This window comes from Phaseolus vulgaris, chromosome 4 (assembly GCF_051622355.1).
Source record: "Phaseolus vulgaris cultivar YP4 chromosome 4, ASM5162235v1, whole genome shotgun sequence".
Lineage (NCBI taxonomy): Eukaryota > Viridiplantae > Streptophyta > Magnoliopsida > Fabales > Fabaceae > Phaseolus > Phaseolus vulgaris.
Genome location: NC_143501.1, coordinates 46,298,642 through 46,324,362, shown reverse-complemented (window position 1 = coordinate 46,324,362; position 25,721 = coordinate 46,298,642). Strand labels below are relative to the sequence as shown.

Here is a 25,721-nt window from a genome sequence, read left to right as displayed (position 1 = left end):
CCAGTTCTGGATAATGTATATGGGTTGGGATACCCTGAAGTATCTCCTTTAATTTTATTTATTCATTGCTGATAAAAAAAAAAATTTAGTGTTTCAGTTTAGATTATGAAAACTACTAAATATGTATCTCCATTAATGAAGTAGGTGGGGTCTTTTTTGTTAATGGATTTGTGTCATTGAAAATTAAAGCCAATATCCCTTTGAATATGGAAGACCATCTTATAGTTGTGATCTTGTATGACTTGTAAGAAATCTTTGTGGTGGTTAGATTGAAAGTTTATTCAGCAAGTTCTCTGTTCACAAAGTTTGACTGTGTACTAACACTTGATTTATAATAGACACAAACACATATTTTTAGTTCACATAGTGTTGCTGAAAACTAACTATCATTAACCTTGTTTATACTAACCAATTATTCATGCAAAAAATTCTTCATGGTCGTTAACATACATTAGTAACATTTTTACAATATTATTTTTTTAAAAGGAATTATTATTAAAAAAGGTTTTTTGGGAAGGTGATGATGTTACAGCCACATAACAAACAAAAGTTTATAAACTTCAATTCAATGAATATGCAATTATTTATTATGTAACAATGTGGACCTAGTTTAGTTTAAAAATTATTTCACATCTTACTGAGTCAATGATCTGAATTTTCAAGAAAGACACCTTAACCATTCATTAATTTTGTGTTGTATTTATAAATCACGTGTATATATATATATAATAAACTCCCATAGACTCGAAATATTTTATAATTAAAATAAAGTCATATTTATAATTCATTTATTATGTTTTTTAAAAAAATTGAGGTTTTTTGTCCTCTCTTTCAACTTTGCAATTTCCATGACTTGTCCTTATGGTCTAAAATGCAGTCATTAAGATGCCTTGGCATTTTATTTTTTCTTAAACTTTTTTTTTCTTTCCCTGCTTATTGCAAAAAAAACATTATATGATTTCGACATGAATATGGATGAATCATTTATATTTTATTTCCCTTATTTATTGACTTGACTTCTTTGTTTTCATTTTAAAAATCTTAATTAAATAATAGTGGAAACAATGTATCTTCTTCAGTTTAATATATACTATATATATATATATATATATATATATATATATATATATATATATATATATATATATATACTTGCTTCTAAGTGTACAAAATTGGCAATGGAGACAGAAGGCAAATGCGTCCTACCAACATGGAAAAAATAAACATATACAAGCTTCATAGGAAACTCAATCATGCTGATCAAGTCTTATACGAATTTATTAGATTTTTTATAGTTTGCCATTTTCACATTTATTCAAAGTTTTGTACAGGACCAACACGCTATTTCTAGTTTTCCATTTTCACATTTATTCAAAGTTTGATTCCATCTGCATAACCATTATCACTCTATAGATTTTGTTGTAATGACAACTCCAAGTTCACATGGATTCACCTATGATGTGTTCCTGAGCTTTAGAGGGGAAGACACACGTTATGCTTTCACTGCCAATCTCTTCAAAGCTCTTTCTGACAAGGGAATTCACACTTTCTTTGATGATGACAAACTTGAAAGCGGAGAAGAAATAACAACAACACTTGTGAAGGCAATTGAAGAGTCTAGGATTGCCATAGTTGTGCTCTCTCCCAACTATGCTTCTTCCTCCTTTTGCTTGGATGAACTCGCTACCATCCTTCACTGCAAGACTAAAGGGTTGTTTGTTATACCCGTGTTTTATAAGGTGGATCCTTCTCATGTAAGACATCAGAAAGGTAGCTATGGAGAAGCATTGGCTGAGCATCAAAAGAGGTTCAAAGATAAGAAGGAGAAGCTGCAGAAATGGAAGGTGGCTCTGCGTCAAGTTGCTGACTTATCTGGCTATCATTTTAAAGATGGGTACCCACCTTACCAATCTTTTTACTTTTTAACTTTTGGATGTTAAAGATTCTACTATTATAAATTAGGACATTTTATAAAATTAGGATATTTTATATAATTACGACATTTTATATATACAAGTGCAAACTCAACTTATAATGCATTTTATTAGGTTGATTTACATTTAAAAATTACTTCTAAATATAATATCAGAGTCATTCCAGTGATACAATTGTTATAGTTTAATTTCATAAAACTTTAATGTTTTGAAACAGAGATGAATACCAACACAACTTTATTGGGAGAATTGTTGAACGGGTTTCTAGGGTGATTAATCGTGCTCCTTTACATGTTGCGGATCACCCAGTTGGTCTACTGTCACAAGTGCAAGAGGTGAAGAAACTTTTGGATGTTGGATCTAATGATGTTGTCCACATGATAGGGATCCATGGAATGGGAGGGATAGGAAAAACTACAATTGCTCTAGAAACATATAATTTGATTGCTAATGATTTTGATGGCTCGTGTTTTCTTCAAAATGTTAGAGAAGAATCAAATAAACATGGGTTAAAACACCTCCAGACCCTCATTCTTTCCGAAATACTTGGAGAGAAGAACATCAACTTAGCAAGTGTGCAACGAGGAATTTCAGTGATACAACAAAGGCTCTGTAGGAAGAAAGTTCTCTTGATTCTAGATGATGTTGACAACCGAAAGCAGTTACAAGCATTTGCTGGAAGATCCGATTGGTTTGGTCCCGGGAGCAGAATTATCATTACCACTCGGGACGAACAACTACTAAAATCTCATGAGGTTGGAAGAACTTATGAGGTGGAGGAATTGAACGAGAATGATTCTCTTCAATTGCTTATATGGAATGCTTTCAAAAGGGAAAGTTTTCATCCAAGTTTCGAGGATGTCTTGAAACGTGTAGCAACTTATGCTTCTGGTCTCCCATTGGCTTTAGAAGTAATAGGTTCCAACTTGGTTAGAAAAAGTGTGGAGGAATGGGAGTCTGCTATTGAACATTACAAAAGAATTCCTAATGGTGAAATCCTAGAGATACTTAAAGTAAGCTTTGATGCTTTGGGGGAAGAAGAAAAAAGTGTTTTTCTTGACATTGCTTGTTGCTTCAAAGGAAGTAATCTCACAGAAGTTGAACATATACTTGGTGTTCTTTATGATAACAACATGAAACATCATGTTGGGGTGTTGGTAGAAAAATCTCTCATAAAGGTTTGGCCTAGAAGGCGTATTGAAATGCACGACTTGATTGAGGACATGGGTAGGCAAATTGACCAGCAAGAGTCACCCAAAGAGCTAGGGAAATGCAGGAGATTATGGTTACCTAAAGATATCATTCATGTTTTAAAACACAACACAGTAAGTGATTTGCTTTTATATCTTTGATTCAATATTTTTTTGTCATCTTTTCACATCATAGTATTATTTTTTCTTGACAATTTGCAAAGTTATTTTGTCTGACTAAATTTTTAAACTTCTATCAAGATGTAGATTTCGGTTATTCATGAATGTGACTTTTGCATCAACAGGGAACTAGCAGAATTGAAATCATATGTCTTGATTTGTCTATAAGTGAGAAAGAAGAAACACTAGAATGGAATGCAAACGCCTTCAAAAGAATGAAAAACCTTAAAATACTTATCATTAGAAATGGTAAATTTTCCAAAGGTCCCAATTATTTTCCAGAAAGTTTGAGTGTTCTGGAATGGCATGGATACCCTTCAAATTGTTTACCATCAAATTTTCTTCCAAATAAACTTGTCATTTGCAAGTTAACTGACAGCAACTTTGCGTCATTTGGATTCCATGGCTCGTTGAAGGCAAGTTCAGAGTGTTTTCTCATATTGTAAACTAATAAAAACATTTATTCATTTGATTCTTAATTTTTTTTCTCTCTCTTTATTTTCTTTGCAGAAGTTCGAGAATCTAACTGTCTTGAATTTTGACCAGTGCAAATTTTTAACACAGATACCTGATATGTTTGGTCTCCCAAATTTGGAGGAAGTTTCGTTTAAAAAGTGTGAGAGTTTAGTTGCAGTTCACGACTCAATTGGTTTTATGACTAAACTGAAAATATTAAATGCGGAAGGTTGCAGGAAGCTTATGAGTTTTCCACCTCTCAACTTGCCCACTCTTGAAAGTCTAAAACTTTCATATTGTTCGAATCTAAAGAAATTTCCAGAAATACTAGGAAAGATGGGAAACGTAAAGGTACTTCGATTGGATGATCTTCCCATAATAGAATTGCCAGTTTCGTTTCAGAATCTTATTCGACTCACACACTTATCCATGTCATGTGAAATTGTTCACTTACCAAGTAACATTATCATGATGCGTGAGTTGTTGGTTTTTGAAGTTATTAATTGCAAGGAGTGGCGATGGGTAAAATCCGAAGAGGGTGAAGATAACATAGGCTCAATGGTTTCTTCAAAGGTAGATTGGTTTTTCGCCTCGTCTTGCAACTTTGGTGATCACTTATTCTCAGCAGGTTTCATTCAGTTGGCACAAGTGCATATTTTATATCTAAGGGAAAATAATTTCAAATTCCTTCCTGAATGCATCAAAGAATTTCACAACCTCGAATCTATTGATGTGAGTCATTGCAAGCATCTTCAGGAAATTAGAGGGATTCCACCAAAATTAAAGCATTTCACGGCAGTAAACTGTATATCCTTGAGTTCCTCGAGCTCAAGCATGTTGTTGAATAAGGTTTTCTCTTGCTTTTTACTTTTCTGATTTATAATACGTAGTGCTCTTAATGTTGGTTAGCTAATGAGTTCTTTATGAATTATATATGACTAACAGCAACTTCACGAGGCTGGAAAAACTGAATTCTGGTTTCCAGGAACAAGTATTCCAGAGTGGTTTGATCAACAAAGCAGTGGACCTTCAAGTTCTTTCTGGTTTCGTAATAAGTTTCCTGCCAAAGTTCTTTCTCTTTTTATTGCACCTATGTGTGATGAGTCACGTGTCATTAAACCTATGGTGTTCATTGATGGCAAAGTTCATGAATCAATATTCTTTTATTCCAAGGAACTAAAGAAGAAGTTTGAATTGGATCACACATTCCTCTTAGATCTACAAGCGCCACATGTTTGTGGTAATTTTTCTAAATTACCTTTAGCAAAGGAATGGAAGCATGTGGAGGTTACATATGAAGGTGTGATAGAGACCTCAATTATTAAAGCAACAGGAATCCATGTATTCAAAGAGGAAAACAACATCATGGAGGACATTCGGTTTGATGATCCTTATAGTAACAAGAATGTAGACAAATATCTAAATGTTTTTCAATCACAAAACCATTCCTTGTTACAAAGCATAGGTTTGTTCACCACCTACAAATTTTTTCTAGGTTTTTTTCTTTTTGTTTTCTTGTTTTTTTTTATTTACTAGCTTGAGAACCCTCACCTAGGGTATGAGTGAAAAATTTCCGTATATTGAAAATGAGATTAAATATTAATACTCCTTATGAATAGAGTTTAAGTTAATCTCTAACGCTACATTAATTGTAAAACCTAAAATTCATCAATAAAAGGATGATAAATATACATTTGTTATCATGAATCAATTTGTTCCTTATATCCAATATTGGTTTTATCATGGGGTTTATAGGAAGATCAAAAGACTTCCCACCTATATAAGATTCAAATAGGATTTTCCTTAAGGAAGTTTTTTTAGCCAGTAGACCGTCTATTCTCTAACTAGTATTTTTCACTTTAAAACGTTTTCCAAGACTTTCAATTTTCAAATAACTTTCGTTTTTAATTTTTCAAATTATGTGCTTTAGGTGTCAAGTCTTTGTTTTAGATTCTTTTCTCTTCATGCTGTTTTTCATTTCTGTTTGAGCTTAAGGTTTTTTTCCATAAAATCATTTGATGTTTCAAACTTGGTTTTTAAAAGCTCAAGCTCTTAGACACATTTTTTAAAACCTTTTAAAGAGATTTAAAAACAGTAGTCATTTTGCAGTTGGGTGGGTGTGATCAATTGGTTGTTGATGAAACAACGTAGCTTTGTTTCTTGTGGTATTGCAGTACTAGTTGTTTTGATAGTCTTATTTATCACATGTTGTATGTTTTTATTTCCACCCTTTATGTTTATCGTGTTCCTCTTCATTGGAAGGCTTTGATGTTGTATGTTAAGTACATTCTGTGATAGAAAAAGAAAATAGTGTATTTATATATGTTAAGTGCAGAAACTATATATGTATCTATATTTGAAGGATTTAGTGTTTGAGTTTAGATTATGAAAACTACTAAATATGTATCTGCATGATGAAGTAGGTGGGGTCTTTTTTGTTAGTGGATTTGTGTCATTGAAAATTAAAGCCAATATCCCTTTGAATATGGAAGACCATCTTATATTTGTGATCTTGTATGACATGAGTAAGAAATGTTTGACTGTGTTAGAATATATAGTAAATATTTATGTTGGTTAGATTGAAAGTTTATCACTAGTACAAAATTTGAAAACAACGACTATTTATTTAGTGCGGCTTTGCGTTTAAACGCATTTGTAAAAAACGCGGTGGCATTTTTGTAATTAAATTGATTTACAAATGCGGTTCTAGGGTAAGACCGCATTTGTAAATCAATTAAAATGAATTACAAATGCGGTCTTTACTATGACCGCAGTTGTAATTCATTTTAATTGATTTACAAATGCGGTCTTACCCTAGAACCGCATTTGTAAATCAATTTTACCCTAAAAATAGAAGCGCGCCACTGGTTTTCACTTTCACTTTCGTCTTCTCCGCTCTTCGTTTCAACGTTCTCAGCTCTCTCCGCTTTGCATTGTAAGTTTCAGCTCTCTCTTCTTCAACGTTTGTTTTCGTTTTCGTTTTTGTCATTCTCATTATTCACTTCCTTGGCATTGTCATTTCGTTTCCTTACTCGTTTTCTGCATATAGGTGGTTACTGTTCTATTGGTTCTCTGGTTTTTTCTGCTCCGCCACCGCCACTGCTTCCGTCACCGCCACTGCTTCCGCCACCGCCTTCGTCTTCGTCTCCGATCACCATCAACCTAAAGGTTGGTGTTGTATTTATTTAATATTTTGAATTTATATTTAAAATTTTGAATTCATATTTAATATTTTGAATTTTTATTTTTCTGTATTATAATATATATTTAATTAATAACTAATATAACTTGGAATGTATATAACTAATAACTAATAATTTATATATTTGTGTGTATTTTGAATTTTTGTATTATATAATTTCTATTTTCTTAAATTTATATTATATATAAATTCTATTTTTGTAATTATTTTTATTTTTTGCACTTTCTCTTTGCATATCTTTCTTTTTTTCCCTGGCATCATTTATTTTTTATAATTGTCACTTTAAACTACTTTTACTTAAATAAAAATGAATATGATATTAATCTTTATGGAATTATAATTCTATAGTGTATTAAACTTTGTTCTAGAATTTTAATTTTAGAAGTGAAATATTTAGTTAGTTGTTAATTACATTTTAATAAAAGTTTTATGTTATGTTAGTTATTGTTACTTTTAGAATAGAAATATCGTGTTTGGATTGAGTCCGGGGGTGTTCGACCCTCGGCAAATGTGTGAGATTGAAGAGAATACTAATTATTAGAAAATCCTAACTATATTCCAGAATATATAATGGATCGAAGTTGGATTAATGCTGTTCGTATAAGTGATGAGTACGAAAGGGGAGTAGAGGAATTTATACAATTTGCACAGCGTAACGCGATTATTAGTGGTCATGATGGAGCAAAGATCAGGTGTCCGTGCGTTAACTGTTTGAATGGAAGGATACTGGATGTGAATATCATGAGGGAACACCTGCTATGTGATGGGTTTCTTCGATCTTATACAACTTGGACATGGCATGGTGAATTATTAAATTTACCACGTGTTTCCGTAACTAAAGAATATGTGGGTTCTACCATGGATGAAGCAGTACACGATGATGGAGATGATGATCGATTGGAGGACATGATTCGTGATGTGGGAGCTGAGTGTTTTGCAAAAGCGCATGGATATGAAAGTATGTCAAAAGATGCAGAGACTCCTTTGTATCCTGGATCAACTAACTTCACACGGTTGTCGGCGGTGTTAAGATTGATGAATTTGAAGGCAATAAACGGATGGACTGATAAAAGCTTCACGGAATTGCTCCAGCTGTTGAAGGATATGCTTCCAGAGGGAAATAGTCTACCTAATCGTAATTACGAGGCAAAAAAGATTCTTTGTCCAATGGGTATGGAGTTCAAAAAGATACATGCATGTCCTAATGATTGTATATTATACCGGAAAGATTTTGAATTGTTGAAAAGTTGTCTGAGGTGTGGGTTATCATGTTATAAGTTGAAACAAAAAGATGATGATTCTATTGATGACATGGAAAAGCATGGACCCCCAATGAAGGTTATGTGGTATCTTCCCATCATTCCAAGGATGAAGCGTTTGTTTGCAAACCCAGACGATGCTAAGAATCTTAGATGGCATGCAGATGAGAGGAAATGCGATGGCATGTCCCGACATCCAGCTGATTCTATTCAATGGAAGAAATTTGATGATGACTTTCCAGAATTTGGTAAAGAATCAAGAAATATCCGACTTGGTTTAGCTACAGACGGAATGAATCCGTTCGGTAATATGAGTACAAATCACAGTTCATGGCCTGTATTACTAGTTATTTACAACTTACCTCCTGGATTGTGCATGAAGCGAAAATACATGATGTTGTCTATGATGATATCCGGTCCGAAACAACCAGGGAATGATATTGATGTTTATCTAAGTCCCCTAATTGAAGATTTGAAGTTAATGTGGGACCAGGGTGTCGAAGTATTTGACGGATTTGCTAATGAAACTTTCAAGCTTCATGCCATGTTATTTTGCACCATCAATGACTTTCCGGCATATGGTAACTTATCTGGTTATAGTGTTAAGGGTCACAAAGCGTGTCCAATATGCGAAGAAGACACTGCTTCTCAACAATTGAAACATGGAAGGAAAACAGTATATCTTCGGCATCGGAGGTTTCTTAGAAGTCATCATCCTTACCGGAGGTTGAAAAAAGCCTTTAATGGACACCAAGAGGGTAGTGGTCCACCAACTCCATTAACCGGTGTTGAGGTTTACGAAAAGGTAAATAACATAGACCACACCTTCGGCAAGTCCAAAAAAAAGTCATCTGTGACAAATATTTGGAAGAAGAAATCAATCTTCTTTGATCTTCCGTACTGGTCGAGGTTAGAAGTCAGACATTGTATAGATGTAATGCATGTTGAGAAGAATGTGTGTGATAGCTTAATTGGTACACTTCTTAACATTAACGGGAAGACGAAGGATGGTCTAAATGCTCGTTTAGATTTGATTGAGATGAACATACGCGGCGAGTTGGCACCCATACAAATGGGTAAGCGTACATATTTGCCCCCAGCCTGTTACACAATGTCAAAAGATGAAAAAATTAGTTTTTGTCAATGTCTAAAGGGTGTGAAAGTGCCACAAGGACATTCCTCAAATGTGAAGAGTCTAGTGTCAATGCAAGATTTGAAGTTAATTGGGTTGAAGTCTCATGATTGTCACATCTTGATACAACAATTGTTGCCGGTAGCTATCCGTGGGATCTTACCAAAAAATGTTAGACACACCATAACCCGTTTGTGCTCATTCTTCTCTTCCATCTGTTGTAAAGTCATTGATCCCTCAAAACTAGATGAACTTCAAAATGAAATTGTTGTTATCTTGTGTGAATTGGAAATGTTTTTTCCTCCGTCTTTTTTTGACATCATGGTTCATCTAGTGGTGCATCTGGTAAGAGAGGTTAGATTGTGTGGACCAGTGTACTTAAGATGGATGTATCCTGTTGAGCGGTATATGAAAATTTTGAAAGGTTATGTGAAAAATCATTATCGTCCAGAGGCTTCAATGATTGAAAGGTACATAGCTGAAGAAAGTATTGAATTTTGTTCAGAGTACATGACAAAAGCAAATCCAATAGGTGTTCCAGCTAATTCATGGCACCACAGGCGTTCTACAAGTAAATGTTTACGTGGTGTGAATATTGTAAGCAAATCTCGATCAGAAGTCTTGCAAGCACATTTGTACATATTGAATAACACAGATGAAGTTGTACCTTACATAGAAGCTCATAAAGCCATTGTGAAGGCAAATAACCCAAGACAAGCAGAGAAATGGGTCTTGATGGAACATAATAGAACTTTCATGCCTTGGTTTAAAGATGAGGTGTTCAAGGATTCAACGGCATCAGAGACCTTGACTTGGTTGGCTGCTGGATTGAAGTTTGATGTCATTTCATGTACAGCGTACGAAGTGAATAATTGTATATTTTACACGAAGTCCCTGGATGAAAAGAGTACAGTTCAAAATTCTGGTGTTACTCTTGAAGCCGAGTCAATGCAGTTTTCGACTTCGAAAGATACAAATCCAGTACTTGGATCAATGGCATACTATGGGTTTATAGAAGAGATATGGGAGATTGACTACACTAAGTTTTCCGTTCCAGTTTTCAAGTGTAAATGGGTTGATAATAAAAGTGGGGTTAAAATTGATGAATCAGGATTCACACTAGTGGACTTTCGAAAGATAGGGTATCGAGATGAGCCATTTATAATGGTTCAACAAGCATCTCAGGTTTTCTATGTGAAAGATCCTACGTCAGAACATTGGTATGTCGTTTTACACGGGAAAAAACAAGGGGAAGCCATAGATGATATTGAATATGGCGAAACTCGTTCATTCACACCAATGATAACTAATAAAGATGACGATGTACTTGATGATGTACATGCAACCCGTAAAGACCACAGTGAAGGAATTTACATATAAACATTCAATCCACATGCAACATGTAAATAAACATTTATAATTTTATGTATTATTTTTATATGATTTTAATTCGATGCACATTAACTAATGTTTGTTACCTAATTTTTTTAACAGAGACATGGATGACGACCAGACTCCAGTCAGACCTCGATCTGGGCGAGGTAGTAGAGGACCTACTAGATTGAAGCGTCTTGCATTGAGACGTGCTGCTGGTGAGAAGACACATGTTGACATTGACGTCAACACTGGAGTGGCTTTTGGTCCTAAGGCAGATGAGTTTATGAGCTATCTTGGAGTTGTTTCTCGTGAGAGGCTCTCCATTTTGATTAATTCATGGGATGAGGTTTCAGAGGTTGATCGGAACATGCTATGGGAGGATGTTCTGGTAAGCTTTACATTATTATTGTTATCATATAATGCTTTTTAATATTGATTAATTAATTTTAATTTCATGATGTTATTTTGCAGGCAAACTTTGACATTCCTGATGTGGAACCGCTTCGATCAAAGATATTATCCAATATCGCACTTAAATTTCGTACCTTTAAGTCAAGACTGACATCGAGATACATTTTTGGCGACCTTAAAGACGAAAATCCATGTTTAAAGTACCAACATATTGATGAAGAGACATGGCGTCTTTTTAGAGAAAGCCGTGAAAATGAGGCTTGGATGGTAAGTGAAGTAACTTTTTGTTTATATAACATTAATAAGTTTATCTTATTTACTTCAGTTTGTTTATTTCAATTATGACAGGATCGTCGGAAGAAAGCTCAAGAGATAGCTTTGAAGAATCTTACCCCGCACGTTATGTCTCGTTCGGGGTATAGAAAACTTGAGCAAACACTGATGGTGGAAAAGGAGAAATCTCAACAGGGGACGTATTCTGAGAATGTGGAAACAGGGGTCACTTCTCCTCCACCACCTTTTCGCCATCAAAAATGGAAGAGGGCCCGAATTAAAAAGTCCGGTGCACCAAGTTCCGAGCAATCCGGGGTTATAATCGAAAAAATTGTAAGTTATTTTTGTTATTTTCAATTTTTTTAAAGCATTAATTATATTAATGATTGAAAATATGATTTTTGTGTACTCTTGCAGGATTCCTTGGAATCCGACGGTACATTTGTTGCTGAAGGTCGTCACGATATCCTGGTTGAAGCAATTGGACGACCTGAACACTCTGGTCGTGTTCGTGCCGCTGGACAAGGGGTCGGAATTAAACTTTTTTTTGGAGTTTCAGAACGACAGCCATCCTCCTCCTCCAAGAAGGAAACTCAAATGAAGACTAAGTTACGTGAAGAAATAATGGAGGAGATGAGAAAGGAGACTGATTTGATGTGGCTGGAGATGAAAAAGGAGAATGATCGAATGCGACAAGAGTTTCTATCGCAACAAGTTTGTGCTGAGCCGATTGAACCCCTTGTTAGTCCCACTCCCAAGAGCACAAAGGGGAGTTGTGCGGCTCCTCCAACATCAGGGGATGATATCAATGGGCAGACAGAGGATTGTGAGCTACTGGTAGTGGGCGGCAAACTTCCTCGGGTGGTGGCACTTGGAAAAGTCTATAAAAACGCCACCACCTTACATAGCGTTCCTCTCTCCCCTGATGTGGCGAAGGTAACTGTTGAAAAAGTACGATTTCCTGATGCTCGTGTTCCACTACCTTCAGATGAGGTAACCACTGTGGCCGATGCATTTCAGACATTCGTTGCCTGGCCCAGAGAGCTCATTCGATCTATGCCCGAACCTCATGTAATAATTTCGTTTCATTATATTATTTTTATTTATATTTATATATTACATATAATTTAATACAAATGTTGTTTATCTTGTAGGAACCTTTTCAGCCACCAACTCCGAAAAAGAAGCGTGAGGTTCCAGTTGACGATCCTATGGCTTCCCTACGTCTCATTGCTAGTCAGATTGGCAATGATCCTTTTCCAGTTCCGTGGGATAATACATTTTTTCAAATCAACACTGAACTGCCACTGATGATTTACAACACAGATTTATCAGAATTTATATCTGGGAACCAGGAGCTCAATATAAGTATAATTCAATTTTTTATGATGTAAGTATCTTTACCTATTATTCAATTTACTTTATGTTAAATTATTATTGATTATGCTTTAACTAAAAACTTGTAGGTTTTTGCATAGAGTCTGTATCACTGAGGGGAAGGAAAATATGTATGGATTCGTAGATCCTGCATATACTAATCCCGTTGGACCAAACTCAACTGAGACTCAAGCATACATCACTAACATCCTGGAAAAGAGGGAAAACAAATTTATTTATGCCCTTACATTAATGAGTAAGTTTAATTATATGTCATCAATTATTATTATTTCATGTTTTAAATATTTACTAACTCTTTTCAATGATCATATAGGCATCATTGGCAGTTACTTGTCTTATCAATGGTTGATAAGACTGCTGTATGGTTCTGTTCCCTACACAAGAAGATGCCCACAAAATTTAAGGATATCATTGATACGTAAGTATAGTATAAACTTAACTTTGTATATGTTACTAATTAACCATCTACTAACGAGGTTTTTTGTATTAACCAGTTCATGGCGTGGATATAACATCCTAAAAGGTCGATCCAGTTCAAATAATTTGAACTACATAAGAGTAAAGGTTTGTAATTTTTTTCTTTCTCTATTATCATTGTTTATCAATATACTAACATATTACTTTTTATTGAATTATATAGTGTAATAAACAACCAGGAAGCTATGAGTGTGGCTATTACATTATGCAATGGATGATTACCATTATAAGACTAGGTGTTAAAACTGGTTGGAAGGAGGTATATGTTAAATCATTTTTATAATTCTTGAACATATATATATCTAGAAACTAATTTATGTCAACTTTGCAATGCAGTTATTCACAGAAGAAACACCAATGAGTGAGGAAGGCATTTCATATGTTAGAGATTCTTGGTCCACATACTTCATTAATTTTTATAACTCTAGCATACGTAAACAACATTAGTGGTTTTATTATATGTAATTTGATCACTTGTAAATGTACATTTTGATGATTTCAATTGGTTACTACATTTTTGTATTTGTCTGGCTGGGTTTAATCATTATGCAGGTTATTTAAATATATGGTTTCTGCACAAAACAGGATGTACCAAAAAAAAAAAAAAACACTATTTACAAATGCGGTCATTTACCAAGACCGCATTTGTAAATAGTGAATTCGCATTTACAAATGCGGTCTTAGTAAATGACCGCATTTGTAAATAGTGATTTATGAATGCGGTTTTTACCAAGACCGCATTCATAAATCCTAAACCCCAAACCCACTCCCTAATTCAGAATAATATACAAATGCGGTTACCTAAAATGACCGCATTTGTAAATGTGATTTATGAATGCGGTCATAGGACCGCATTTGTAAATTCCAGATTTACAAATGCGTGTTGATCAAATGCGGTTCTATGACCGCATTTGTAAATTTAAAATAGCCGCATTTGTTTAACTTATCTGCACTAGTGTATTCAGCAAGTTCTCTGTTCAGTATGACTGTGTACTAACACTTGATTTATAATAGACACAAACACATATTTTTAGTTCACATAGTGTTGCTGGAAACTAACTATCATTAAACCTCCTTGTTTATACTAACCTATGCAAAAATTTCTTTCGTTGTTAACATAAATATAAAGTATAATGATTGGTATGATTGTTATTTATTGGTATCATTGTTATGTTCTGAATTCTGTGATATGGTGAGAAGAATTTTCATTTACACCGTTAGAATGTGCACAAATTGAGTTTAGGAAGCAAACTCAATTAATATATATATATATATATATATATATATATACTTGGTTCTAAGTATACAAAATTGCCAATGGATACAGAAGGCAAATGTGTGCTACCAACATGGAAAAAAATAAACATATACGAAGCTTCATAGGAAACTCAATCATGCTGATCCACAGTGTTAGGTTTTTTTATACGAAATTTATTAATTAGGTTTGTTTTATACGAGTTGAAATACCTAGTATTCTTATTTATTATTAAAAAAAAGAGATATAAAGATACAATATGACATTTTAGAAACATATGCTGTACAAAATTAATTTAGAAATCTAAATTTTAGGTTATAAGTTGAACTTACGGACACTGTGGATATCAAGATTTTGATATGCAGAAAAGCAAACAAGAATAGCATCACATTTGAAATCAAGATAAACTAAAATATTATTTAGTAAATTAAATTTTAAATTGGTAGAAAATTTATTATAAATGTGTAATATTTTTTAGAGTACCTAAGTAAAAAGAAAAAGAAAAATGAGGATTGAGCAAAAACTAATAGTAAATAATGAATGTGACAAAAAAAAGTCACAATTATTAATCTAAATAAAATCACTTACTAAAAGTAAATGTTTTACATTTCAGAAAATATTGTTGCAAAAACTATTTTCTATATATAAAATATGTGAGTTTATATTGTATAATCCTTATAAAATGAATTGATAATTATTGTGTTGCCTATTGACCAAAAGTCAAGCAAATTAAAAAATACTTTTTTCAAAAGTTTCACGCGCTTATTGTACAACAGGACCCACACGCTATTTATAGTTTGCCATTTTCACATTTATTCAAAGTTTGATACTCTATAGATTTTGTTCTAATGGTTAAGTTACCGCACAAGTTACACCTTGGATGTTACATATCGATGACGGAGAAAATTTGTTTGATTTAATCTGTTTTATCGTTTATACTTCTGTTCTACCTTTCTCCTTTCAAGATTTCGTCTAAGGTGTTAAAGAAGATTGTGAGTTTACAGAGAAATTTTTTGTGGGGTTGAGGGTAGATGGGAGGAAGATTGCATGGGTTGCTTGGGATAAGGTTTGTAATTCCAAGGATGCAGGCGGGCTAGACATTATTAACGTTAGAAGTTTTAATCTTGCTTTATTGGGAAAATGGATTTGGCGTCTAAACTCGGATAAGGCACTAGTGCAAAAAGAAGAAAATGATACTCTTTATTTAGTGCGGCTTTTGCGGTACCCATTTTCGTAAAAAATGCAGTGGTATTTTTGAAATTATTTTGATTTACGAATGCGACTATTTGTATAGTCGCACTTGTAAATCAAAGCGCTTGATTTACGAATGCAACTATTTGTATAGCCGCACTTGTAAATCAAAGCGTTTGATTTACGAATGTGGCTATTTGTATAGCCACACTTGTAAATCAAAGCGTTTTGATTTACAAATGCGATTTTACATTTAGCCGCATTCGTAAATCCTTTTTTACCCTAAATTTTGAAGCGCGCCACACACAATTTCATACTTTCTTTCTCATCTTTGCTTTCGTTTCGCGTTTGCGCTCTGAGTTCATCTCCTTCTACTGCATCTGCATTCCATTTATGCCAATGTAAGTTTCTTGAGCTCTCTTTCTTCCTCTTCATCTTCACAAATATATGCATAAATGTTTTCGTTTTTCTTATATATGTTTTTTACATTGCCTTGGTGGTCTCGAAGCACTATTTCATTGGCTAGCATTCGTTGCTCCGTCGTTGCTTCCCTATCTGTTGCCGCCGTTGTTGGCGCTCCCGTGCCACTCTTCATGTATAAATCTTTTTCGTTTTTCTTACATTGTTTGGTTTCTTGCATTGCTTAGTACTCTTTCATTACCTTCGTGGGTTCTTGCGGGTTTTTTGGTTTGCTCCGTCGCTGCTTCCCTGTCCGTCGTCGTTGCCGCTGTCGCCGTTGCTGGCGCTCCCGTGCCACTCTTCATCAACGTTGCCTTCACACAAGATTGGCGATGTTTTAAATTTTTTGAATTTTTTTTTAATGTTTTGGCATATACAAGTGCAACTATAAGAAATAGTCGCACTTATAAATGGTATTTACAAGTGCGGCTATATAGCCGCACTCTTATCTCTTTGATATACAAGTGCGTGCTGATCAAATGCGGCTATACAGCCGCCATTATAAATTTAAAATAGCCGCACTCGTTTTTCCTTTTTGCACCAATGAGGGAGGGTTGTGGAGGGAAGTAATCGAATCCAAGTACGTGGATGGAGAGGCCTGAAGGAACTTCAGAATGATAACAACAAATTTTCTTTATGGTGGAGAGATCTGGTGAAGGTATGGAGTTCAAAGGAGCGGGGAAGGAAGTTTGAAGATCGTATTAATTGGGAGGTTGGAAATGGGAAAGACGTTTTGTTTTGGTCAGATAATTGGGTAACATCTGGAGATTTGAAAAGTAGATTCCCAAGGTTATATATTCTCTTTATCTCTTTATCTGTTCTTAAGGAAGCAAACATATGTGAATGTGGATCAAGGATTAACGGAATCTGGGAGTGAAACTTAAGGTGGAGAAGGGGTTTGTTCACTTGGGAGGAGGATCAAGTAAGCCAACTCTTAGAGACGGTTTCTAATAGGAGGATAGAGTTGGAGATGGGGGATAAATGGGTATGGAAGGATAAAGGGACAAGAGTGTTTTAACTCAAGTCTATTTTGAGTGACTTGGGTTCTACTCAGTGTATCATTCTGATGCAAAAATGCATTTCATGTTGTTTAAGCCTGTAGGTTTGGATGAAGCTTTCATTATATGCTGGGGGGATTTGGGTAGTACTTGTAGGTGAAATATAGAATCAAAAGAATAAATGTATTTTTAAAAATGAGAGAGTAGATTTTTTGGAGCTTTTCACTATGGCTCAAAGGAAATTTGGTCTTGGATTACTGTTAAGGAAATATTGACAAACTTCTCTTACTCGGATTGGTGCTTGGATCCCAAGTGTTGTATGAAGTATTTGAAAAAATGACATTGTCCAGAATGTTAATTTCTATATGTCCAGGACGGTTGGATTTTTTGTGCAGGTTCTTGTGATACTGTAGCTGAGGCTATAAACGGATATTGTGGCTCCCAAGCAGGTTAGTAAGCAGGTAAAGTTTTCTAGGTTTGAAGAAAGCGAACTCACTTTTGAGTAGATTTGTGTGGGACTTGTTTTTGGGTGAGGGAATTTGATGAGTAAATGTTATTGAGGGCTTCTGGTTGTATTAGGGGATGTTTTGTTTGTATTATGTTTTGCCCTCTTTTGACTAAAGATTTGTTATAAAGACCCTGATAGGATAGATGTTGAATTCTTTTAATGTGGCCTACCATTCCTTTTTATTCTTGAGGATTGGTTTGGTGGTTTCTAGAATCTGATGAATGTTTGTAGATCAGGTGTTGAGCATGTTGGCCTTAGTCACTTTCTATATAAGGGTTAGGACACCCTTGAAGTGTCAATATAAGATTTAGGACACCCTTAAAGTGTCTCATTTTATTTTATTTATTTATTGCAGATAAAAAAACGAATGATTAACATAAATTCTATTATAATATTATAACATTAATATTTTAACATCCTAACTAACGCATATTAAAAATCTGTTTATCACGTAAAAAAAATTGACAAGACCCACCATAATATCATTATTAATTTTTTTATTATCATTAACAATAATATATAAAAATATTAATAATATTGATAATAATATTATTAATATTACTAATAATAATAATAAAAATATAATATATTAATGATAATAATTTGAATTTTGATTTTACAACCAAGGCTTAGTTTAGATTTAAATTTGTAAATTGTTGGAAGCTTGTGATTTAAATATGGGAACGTGTATCCTGTACATTTGGAATATGAAAGTATAGTTTTTTTTCTTCTAAATTTATCAATTAATTAATTAATGTTGTTTACAATATCCATAATTTAAAAAACATGAATTAAAGTAACAATGTTCTAATAACTTTGCCTATATTAAATGCAACTTTAATTAAGTATGATTTTAAAATACCTACAACTAAAGATTATATTTTTATTATTTGAGGTCACATGATTTATTCTTATTTTTAAAGGTCATTGTCACAAATTTGTGACTTAAACATTCATAATCTAAAAGATGTGTTTTATTTTGATTCATGAGCCACAATTGTACAAATGTTGTTTTTTTTCACTTTTAAACCATATTTATAAAACTGTGACCACTTTTAGATCACAATTTATTATTTAAAAACACATTTTAAAAGCAACACTAATTTTTTTATATAAATAATTAACCGTAAACGTGATATTTAGTAGTCTTTAAAACACATTTTTAAAACGTGTGACATATAATAAAGGGAAAAAAAAGTAAGCAAGTGAACAAAATTCCACACAAAATTTACAAACTAATAATAGGTTTTTAATTATTCAAACTTTTTTCAGTTTCTCAAGATTAAGTGTTGGATTTATGTTTACAATTGAACTTACGGACACTGTGGATATCAAGATTTTGATATGCAGAAAAGCAAACAAGAATAGCATCACATTTCAAATCAAGATAAACTATATTTATTTTAAAAATATTATTTATTAGATTAAGCTTTAAATTGGTAGAAAATTCATTATAAATGTGTAATATTTTTTAGAGTACCCAGGTAAAAAGAAAAAGAAAAATCAGGATTGAGCGAAAACTAAAAAACAATAGTAAATAATGAATGCGACAAAAAAAAAACTCACAATTAATCTTAATAAAGTGAATTGATAATTATTGTGTTGACTGTTGACCAAAAAGTGAAGCACGTTAGAAAGACAGTAGCAGACTATTGTTTCACGCGTTTATTGTACAACAGGACCCACGCTACTTATTGTTTGCTACTTCAGTCTTCCATTTTCATATTTATTCAAAGTTTGCTTCCATCTGCATAACCATTATCACTCTATACATTTTGTTCTAATGGCAACTCCAAGTTCCCATGGATTCACCTATGATGTGTTCCTCAGCTTTAGAGGGAAAGACACGCGTTATGCTTTCACTGCCAATCTCTTCAAAGCTCTTTCTGACAAGGGAATTCACACTTTCTTTGATTATGACAAACTTGAAAGCGGAGAAGAAATAACAGCAACACTTCTCAAGGCAATTGAAGAGTCTAGGATTGCCATAGTTGTCCTCTCTCCCAACTATGCTTCTTCCTCCTTTTGCTTGGATGAACTCGCTACCATCCTTCACTGTAAGAGTAAAGGGATGTTGGTTATACCCGTCTTTTATAACGTGGATCCTTCTCATGTAAGACATCAGAAAGGTAGCTATGGAGAAGCACTGGCTAAGCATCAGAAGAGGTTCAAAGCTGAGAAGGAGAAGCTGCAGAAATGGAAGCTGGCTCTGCGTCAAGTTGCTGACTTATCTGGTCATCATCATTTTAAAGAAGGGTACCCACCTTACCAATCTTTTTACTTTTTAACTTTTATTGGATGTTGAGATCCCACCATTAGAAATTATCACATTTCATATTATATTTTATATTATATAAATGAGTGACCTAATCTTATAATTCAATTTTATTAGATTGATTCTGATTTAAAGATATCTTATTGAGAATCATTCCATTCGATAATGACTATAGTTTAACTTCATAAATTTTAATATTTTGAAACAGATATGAATACCAGCACCATTTTATTGGGAGAATTGTTGAATGGGTTTCTAAGGTGATTAATCATGTTCCTTTACATGTTGCGGATCACCCAGTTGGTCTGTCGTCAGAAGTGCTAAAAGTGAAAGAACTTTTGGATGTTGGATGTGATGATGTTGTCCACATGATAGGGATCCATGGAATGGGAGGGATAGGAAAAACAACACTTGCTCTAGAAGTGTTTAATTTGATTGCTCATTATTTTGATGGCTCGTGTTTTCTTCAAAATGTTAGAGAAGAATCAGAAAAATATGGGTTAAAACACCTTCAGAGCCTCATTCTTTTCGACATACTTGGAAAGAAAAACATCAACTTAGCAAGTGTGCAACGAGGAATTTCAGTGATACAACAAAGGCTTCGTAGGAAGAAAGTTCTCTTGATTCTAGATGATGTTGACAACCGAAAGCAGTTACAAGCATTTGCTGGAAAATCCGATTGGTTTGGTCCCGGCAGCAGAGTTATCATTACCACTCGGGACAAACATCTGCTAAAATCTCATGAGGTTGAAAGAACTTATGAGGTGGAGGAATTGAACGAGAATGATTCTCTTCAATTGCTTATATGGAATGCTTTCAAAAGGGAAAATTTTGATCCAAGTTACGAGGATGTCTTGGAATGTGTAGCAACTTATGCTTCTGGTCTCCCATTGGCTTTAGAAGTAATAGGTTCCAACTTGGTTGGAAAAAGTGTGGAGGAATGGGAGTCTGCTATTGAACATTACAAAAGAATTCCTGATCGTGAAATCCTAAAGATACTTAAAGTAAGCTTTGATGCTTTGGGGGAAGAAGAAAAAAGTGTTTTTCTTGACATTGCTTGTTGCTTCAAAGGAAGTAATTTGACAGAAGTTGAACATATACTTGGTGCTCTTTATGATAACAACATGAAACATCATGTTGGGGTGTTGGTAGAAAAATCTCTCATAAAGGTTTGGCGTGGAAGGCGTAGTGTTGTTGAAATGCACGACTTGATTGAGGACATGGGTAGGCAAATTGACCAGCAAGAGTCACCCAAAGAGCCAGGGAAACGCAGGAGATTATGGTTACCTAAAGATATCATTCATGTTTTAAAACACAACACAGTAAGTGATTTGCTTTAATATCTTTGATTCAATATTTTTCTGTCATCTTTTCACACCATAGTATTCTTTTTTCCTTGACAATTTGCAAAGTTATTTTGTCTGAATAGATTTTTAAACTTCTCTCAACATGTGGATTTCGTTGATTCGTGAATGTGATGACTTTTGCATCAACAGGGAACTAGCAGAATTGAAATCATATGTCTGAATTTGTCTATAAGTGAGAAAGAAGAAACACTAGAATGGAATGCAAACGCCTTCAAAAGGATGAAAAACCTTAAAATACTTATCATTAGAAATAGTAAATTTTCCAAAGGTCCCAATTATTTTCCGGAAAGTTTGAGCGTTCTGGAATGGCATGGATACCATTCAATTTGTTTACCATCAAATTTTCTTCCAAATAAACTCGTCATCTGCAAGTTAACTGGCAGCAACCTTGTGTCATTTGGGTTCCATGGCTCGTTGAAGGCAAGTTTAAAGAGTGTTTTCCCCTTATTGTAAACTGATAAAAACAATTATTCATTAGATTCTTAATTTTTTTCTTTCTCTTTATTTTCTTTGCAGAAGTTCGAGAATCTAACTGTCTTGAATTTTGACTATTGCAAATTTTTAACACAAATACCTGATATGTCTAATCTTCCAAATTTGGAGGAAGTTTCATTCAAAGGGTGTGAGAGTTTAGTTGCAGTTCACGACTCAATTGGTTTTATGACTAAACTGAAAATATTGAATGCGGAAGGTTGCAGGAAGCTTATGAGTTTTCCACCTCTCAACTTGCCCACTCTTGAAAGTCTAGAACTTTCATATTGTTCGAATCTAGAGAAATTTCCAGAAATACTAGGAAAGATGGGAAACATAAGGAAACTTGAATTGAAGTTTTCCGTAAAAGAATTGCCAGTTTCGTTTCAAAACCTTATTGAACTCGAAGACTTAAGTTTGTCATGTGAAATTCTTCACTTACCAAGTAGTATTTTCATGATGCCTAAGTTGTTGGCTATTAAGGTTGCTAATTGCAACGAGTGGCAATGGGTAAAATCAGAAGAGGATGAAGATAACACAAGCTCAATGGTTTCTAGGACGCGAAAATTGTTTATAGCCATGTTTTGCAACCTTGATGATCACTTCTTCTCAGCAGGTTTCATGCAGTTGACACAAGTTTATTATTTATGTCTAAGTGAAAGTAATTTCAAATTCCTTCCGGAATGCATCAAAGAATTTCACAACCTTAACACTATTAATGTGAGTTATTGCGAGCATCTTCAGGAAATTAGAGGGATTCCACCAAAATTAATGTGTTTCATGGGAAAAAACTGTATATCCTTGAGTTCCTCGAGCAGAAGCATGTTGCTGAATAAGGTTTTGTCTTGCTTTTTAAATACTTTTCTAATTGATAATACGTAGTGCTCTTTATGTTTGTTATAGCTAATGAGTTCTTTATGAATTATGTATGACTAACAGCAACAGCACGAGGCTCAAGAAACTCAATTCAATTTTCCAGGAGCAAGTATTCCAGAGTGGTTTGATCACCAAAGCAGTGGACCTTCGTGTTCTTTCTGGTTTCGTAATAAGTTTCCTGCCAAAGTTCTTTCTCTTCTTATTGCACCTGTGGGTGATTTAGGTTTCATTAGACCTATGGTGTTCATTGATGGCAAAGTTCAAGGATCAAAATTCAATCGTTTCAATCAAATAGAGAGGCCGTTGAATTTGGATCACACATACCTCTTTGATCTACAAGTGGGATTTTACTATGGTAGTTTGTTTAAAGTACCTTTAGCAAAGGAATGGAAGCATGTGGAGGTTACATATGAAGGTGTGATAGAGACCTCAATTATTAAAGCAACAGGAATCCATGTATTCAAAGAGGAAAACAACATCATGGAGGACATTCGGTTTGATGATCCTTATAGCAACAAGAAAGTAGACAAATATCTAAATGGTTCTCAATCACAAAACCTCTCCTTGTTACAAAGCATAGGTTTGTTCACTACATGCAAATTTTTCCTAGGTTTTTTTCTTTTTGTTTTCTTGCTTTTATTTTTTATTTTATTTGAGTGAGATATTTCCATATATTAACAATGATCTGTTTTGATTCTCATAAACCCAACTTGTGTCCATATTGAGCTCTAATAATGTATGTATCTTCATGATTTTAGGCATTTTCAAGTTTTTATATTTTTATAGTTGTTTTTCTACTTTCTAAATTATTTATGCTAATAATAATAAAATTATATTAAATTTTTAATACGCATCTTAAATATTTTAAGATTTAGAGGGTTTATATTTATCTAAAACCAAATTAAGAACCTTTGTGTTTGAACACTTGCTATCACGGTTTTAGTATTAAACTTAATCTAATGTGTTCTTAATGCATCCATTACACTATTTATACTTTTCTCATCGCAAGATCCTTCTAAGATTTTCTATTTCTTCATTTATTTACTTTTTCTTTTGGATTTCTTTTCTTTTTGTACTTTTCCAAAACTACTGTTTTTTTTTCCTTTGGTTTTATTATTTTATGAAATAAATTAATTCTTTTTTCATTCTTATGCATTTGTGAACCATTATAATATCAGGACCTCCTTCTGAGTATTTTATTTTTTCATTTATTTTCTTTTTCTTCTTTTTGTTCCCTTTTCTATTTCTAGTTTTTTAAAACCACTATTATTCTCTCGTTTTTCATATTCAGTCTTTTGGTTTTACTATTTTAGGAAATAAATTAACTCTATTTTCAGTCCTTTTTTTTTTCTTAATCTGTATTTTGGTTCTTATTTCATTGTTTTGTGTTATACTCAACTTTATTTTTGTTCTGATTTTTTAATTTCGTATTTAGTTTTTGATTTTTTAATTTTGTATTTAGTTTCTGATTTTTTAAAAATTAATTATTTTCTGAGATCTAAAAAAAATATTAGGCCCATTTTCATTTTTCTAGCCTTGTAAAAATGTAAATAGGAATAAAATATTTTTGTATAGGATTAATAATTTCTTTTGTAAAAATATAAGCATAAGTAACTACATTTGGGTCTAATTAAGATTTGACTTTAAGGTGAAAACCTTAATTTGCAAGTGGATATTCAACCTAATTAATCATTACTTTTCATAGATTTTAATCATAGACTTTAGAATAATTAAAACCTCATAAAAAATCTCTAAACCTATTTCTGAAATTGAATTTGAAAATGAGATTAAATGTTAATACTCCTTATGAATACAGTTTAAGTTAATCTCTAACACTACATTAATTGTAAAATCTTGTTTGATACGTCTATGCGACTGGAGAATTCATCAATAAAAGGATGATAAATATACATTTGCTATCATGAATCATTTAGTTCCTCATATCCAATACTGGTTTTATCATGGGGTTTATATATAAGATCAAAAGACTTCCCACCTATATAAGATTCAAATAGGATTTTCCTTAAGAAAGTGTTTTCGATCAGTATAAAACGTTTTCCAAGAACTTCAATTTTCAAATAACTTTCTTTTTTAATTTTTCAAATTATGTGCTTTAGGTGTCAAGTCTTTGTTTTAGATTTTTTTCTCTTCATGAAGTTTTCCATTTCTGTTTGAACTTAAGGTTTTTTCTCGATAAAATCATTTGATGTTTCAAACTTGGTTTTTAAAAGCTCAAGCTCTTAGACACATTTTTTTTAAACCTTTTAAAGACATTTAAAAAACATTAGTCATTTTGGAAGTATTAGAAATAACTTCATAATAATATCCTTATAATATGCTTGAGTAACAGAATAAATATAATTAAAGTCTAGCTCATCATCAAAGTCATAAAAAATATTGATCATTAAAGTTACCATTGGCACCTTGGATGATGTGGTTCTTTTCTACTTCTAAGCATCTTGTTGAAGCACTTCTTCATACACTTTCAAGATTCAAGTTCTTTTAAGAAAATCTTGTCAAGATTCTTAGGTGAACGCCAAGTTGTTTCTTGATATCCCATTGAGTAGGAAGAGTTTGCATAAATTTATTAATGAGATTGTAGTACCACATTCTCAATCAAAATCTCACTTAATTTACTTAAATTCTTTAATATTCTTATCTATAAATATATATATGATACTATCATATAAAACACTTGCATGTGAAATAGTATAGGAGTACATGAACCATATCATTAAAAAAGAATTCCCTTGTAATCTACTACCAACTAGAATAAAATGTACTAAGAAATAGTTGTGATAGTATAAATGGTTGTGATGATCCTTCATTAAACTCATAAACAAGAGATTTCCTACTATAAGTTGTTAATACCAAATATGGATAATTATTTAATTTCATAATAAACAACATAGATATGGATAATCAAAATTATTAACCTTAAAATTACACTTGGAGAATATTAGGGATTAGAGTTATGGTTTAGGGTTAGGGGTAGGGTTACCATCATAACTAACTATATTATTAAAAAAAAT

At 33.1% G+C, this 25,721-nt stretch overlaps 3 protein-coding genes across 3 annotated transcripts; all 3 read left to right on the top strand.

Annotated features, from left to right (window-relative positions):
• Positions 1 to 1,370: 1,370 nt before the first annotated feature.
• Positions 1,371 to 5,341, top strand: LOC137837840 (disease resistance protein Roq1). Its single transcript, XM_090301379.1, is given in 5 exon segments — positions 1,371 to 1,894; positions 2,152 to 3,259; positions 3,430 to 3,725; positions 3,727 to 4,609; positions 4,706 to 5,341. Coding segments are annotated over 5 exon segments (3,348 nt in total). The 5' UTR covers positions 1,371 to 1,424; the 3' UTR covers positions 5,297 to 5,341.
• Positions 5,342 to 10,754: 5,413 nt separating this feature from the next.
• On the top strand, positions 10,755 to 17,809 carry LOC150028130 (uncharacterized). The gene is made up of 8 exons (XM_090301065.1): positions 10,755 to 11,118; positions 11,202 to 11,408; positions 11,490 to 11,747; positions 11,832 to 12,485; positions 12,569 to 12,804; positions 12,881 to 13,047; positions 17,588 to 17,641; positions 17,772 to 17,809. Exons 1-8 carry the CDS (start codon positions 10,852 to 10,854, stop codon positions 17,807 to 17,809), a joined length of 1,881 nt encoding a protein of 626 aa, XP_090157191.1. The 5' UTR covers positions 10,755 to 10,851.
• Positions 17,810 to 19,428: 1,619 nt separating this feature from the next.
• On the top strand, positions 19,429 to 23,472 carry LOC137837839 (disease resistance protein Roq1-like). Its single transcript, XM_090301845.1, has 5 exons — positions 19,429 to 19,956; positions 20,184 to 21,297; positions 21,472 to 21,762; positions 21,859 to 22,650; positions 22,753 to 23,472. Exons 1-5 carry the CDS (start codon positions 19,484 to 19,486, stop codon positions 23,347 to 23,349), a joined length of 3,267 nt encoding a protein of 1,088 aa, XP_090157971.1. The 5' UTR covers positions 19,429 to 19,483; the 3' UTR covers positions 23,350 to 23,472.
• The last annotated feature ends 2,249 nt before the right edge of the window (positions 23,473 to 25,721 follow it).

Bases quoted from the DNA above. Each gene is read 5' to 3' on its own strand.
- LOC150028130 (XM_090301065.1), top strand. From the start codon at position 10,852: ATGGATGACGACCAGACTCCAGTCAGACCTCGATCTGGGCGAGGTAGT. The intron at 11,119-11,201 runs GTAAGCTTTACA...GTTATTTTGCAG, and splicing joins TGCTATGGGAGGATGTTCTG to GCAAACTTTGACATTCCTGA. The intron at 13,048-17,587 runs GTAAGTTTAATT...TTTTTTGTGCAG, and splicing joins TTATGCCCTTACATTAATGA to GTTCTTGTGATACTGTAGCT.
- LOC137837839 (XM_090301845.1), top strand. From the start codon at position 19,484: ATGGCAACTCCAAGTTCCCATGGATTCACCTATGATGTGTTCCTCAGC. The intron at 21,763-21,858 runs GCAAGTTTAAAG...TTTTCTTTGCAG, and splicing joins GGTTCCATGGCTCGTTGAAG to AAGTTCGAGAATCTAACTGT. The intron at 22,651-22,752 runs GTTTTGTCTTGC...TATGACTAACAG, and splicing joins GAAGCATGTTGCTGAATAAG to CAACAGCACGAGGCTCAAGA.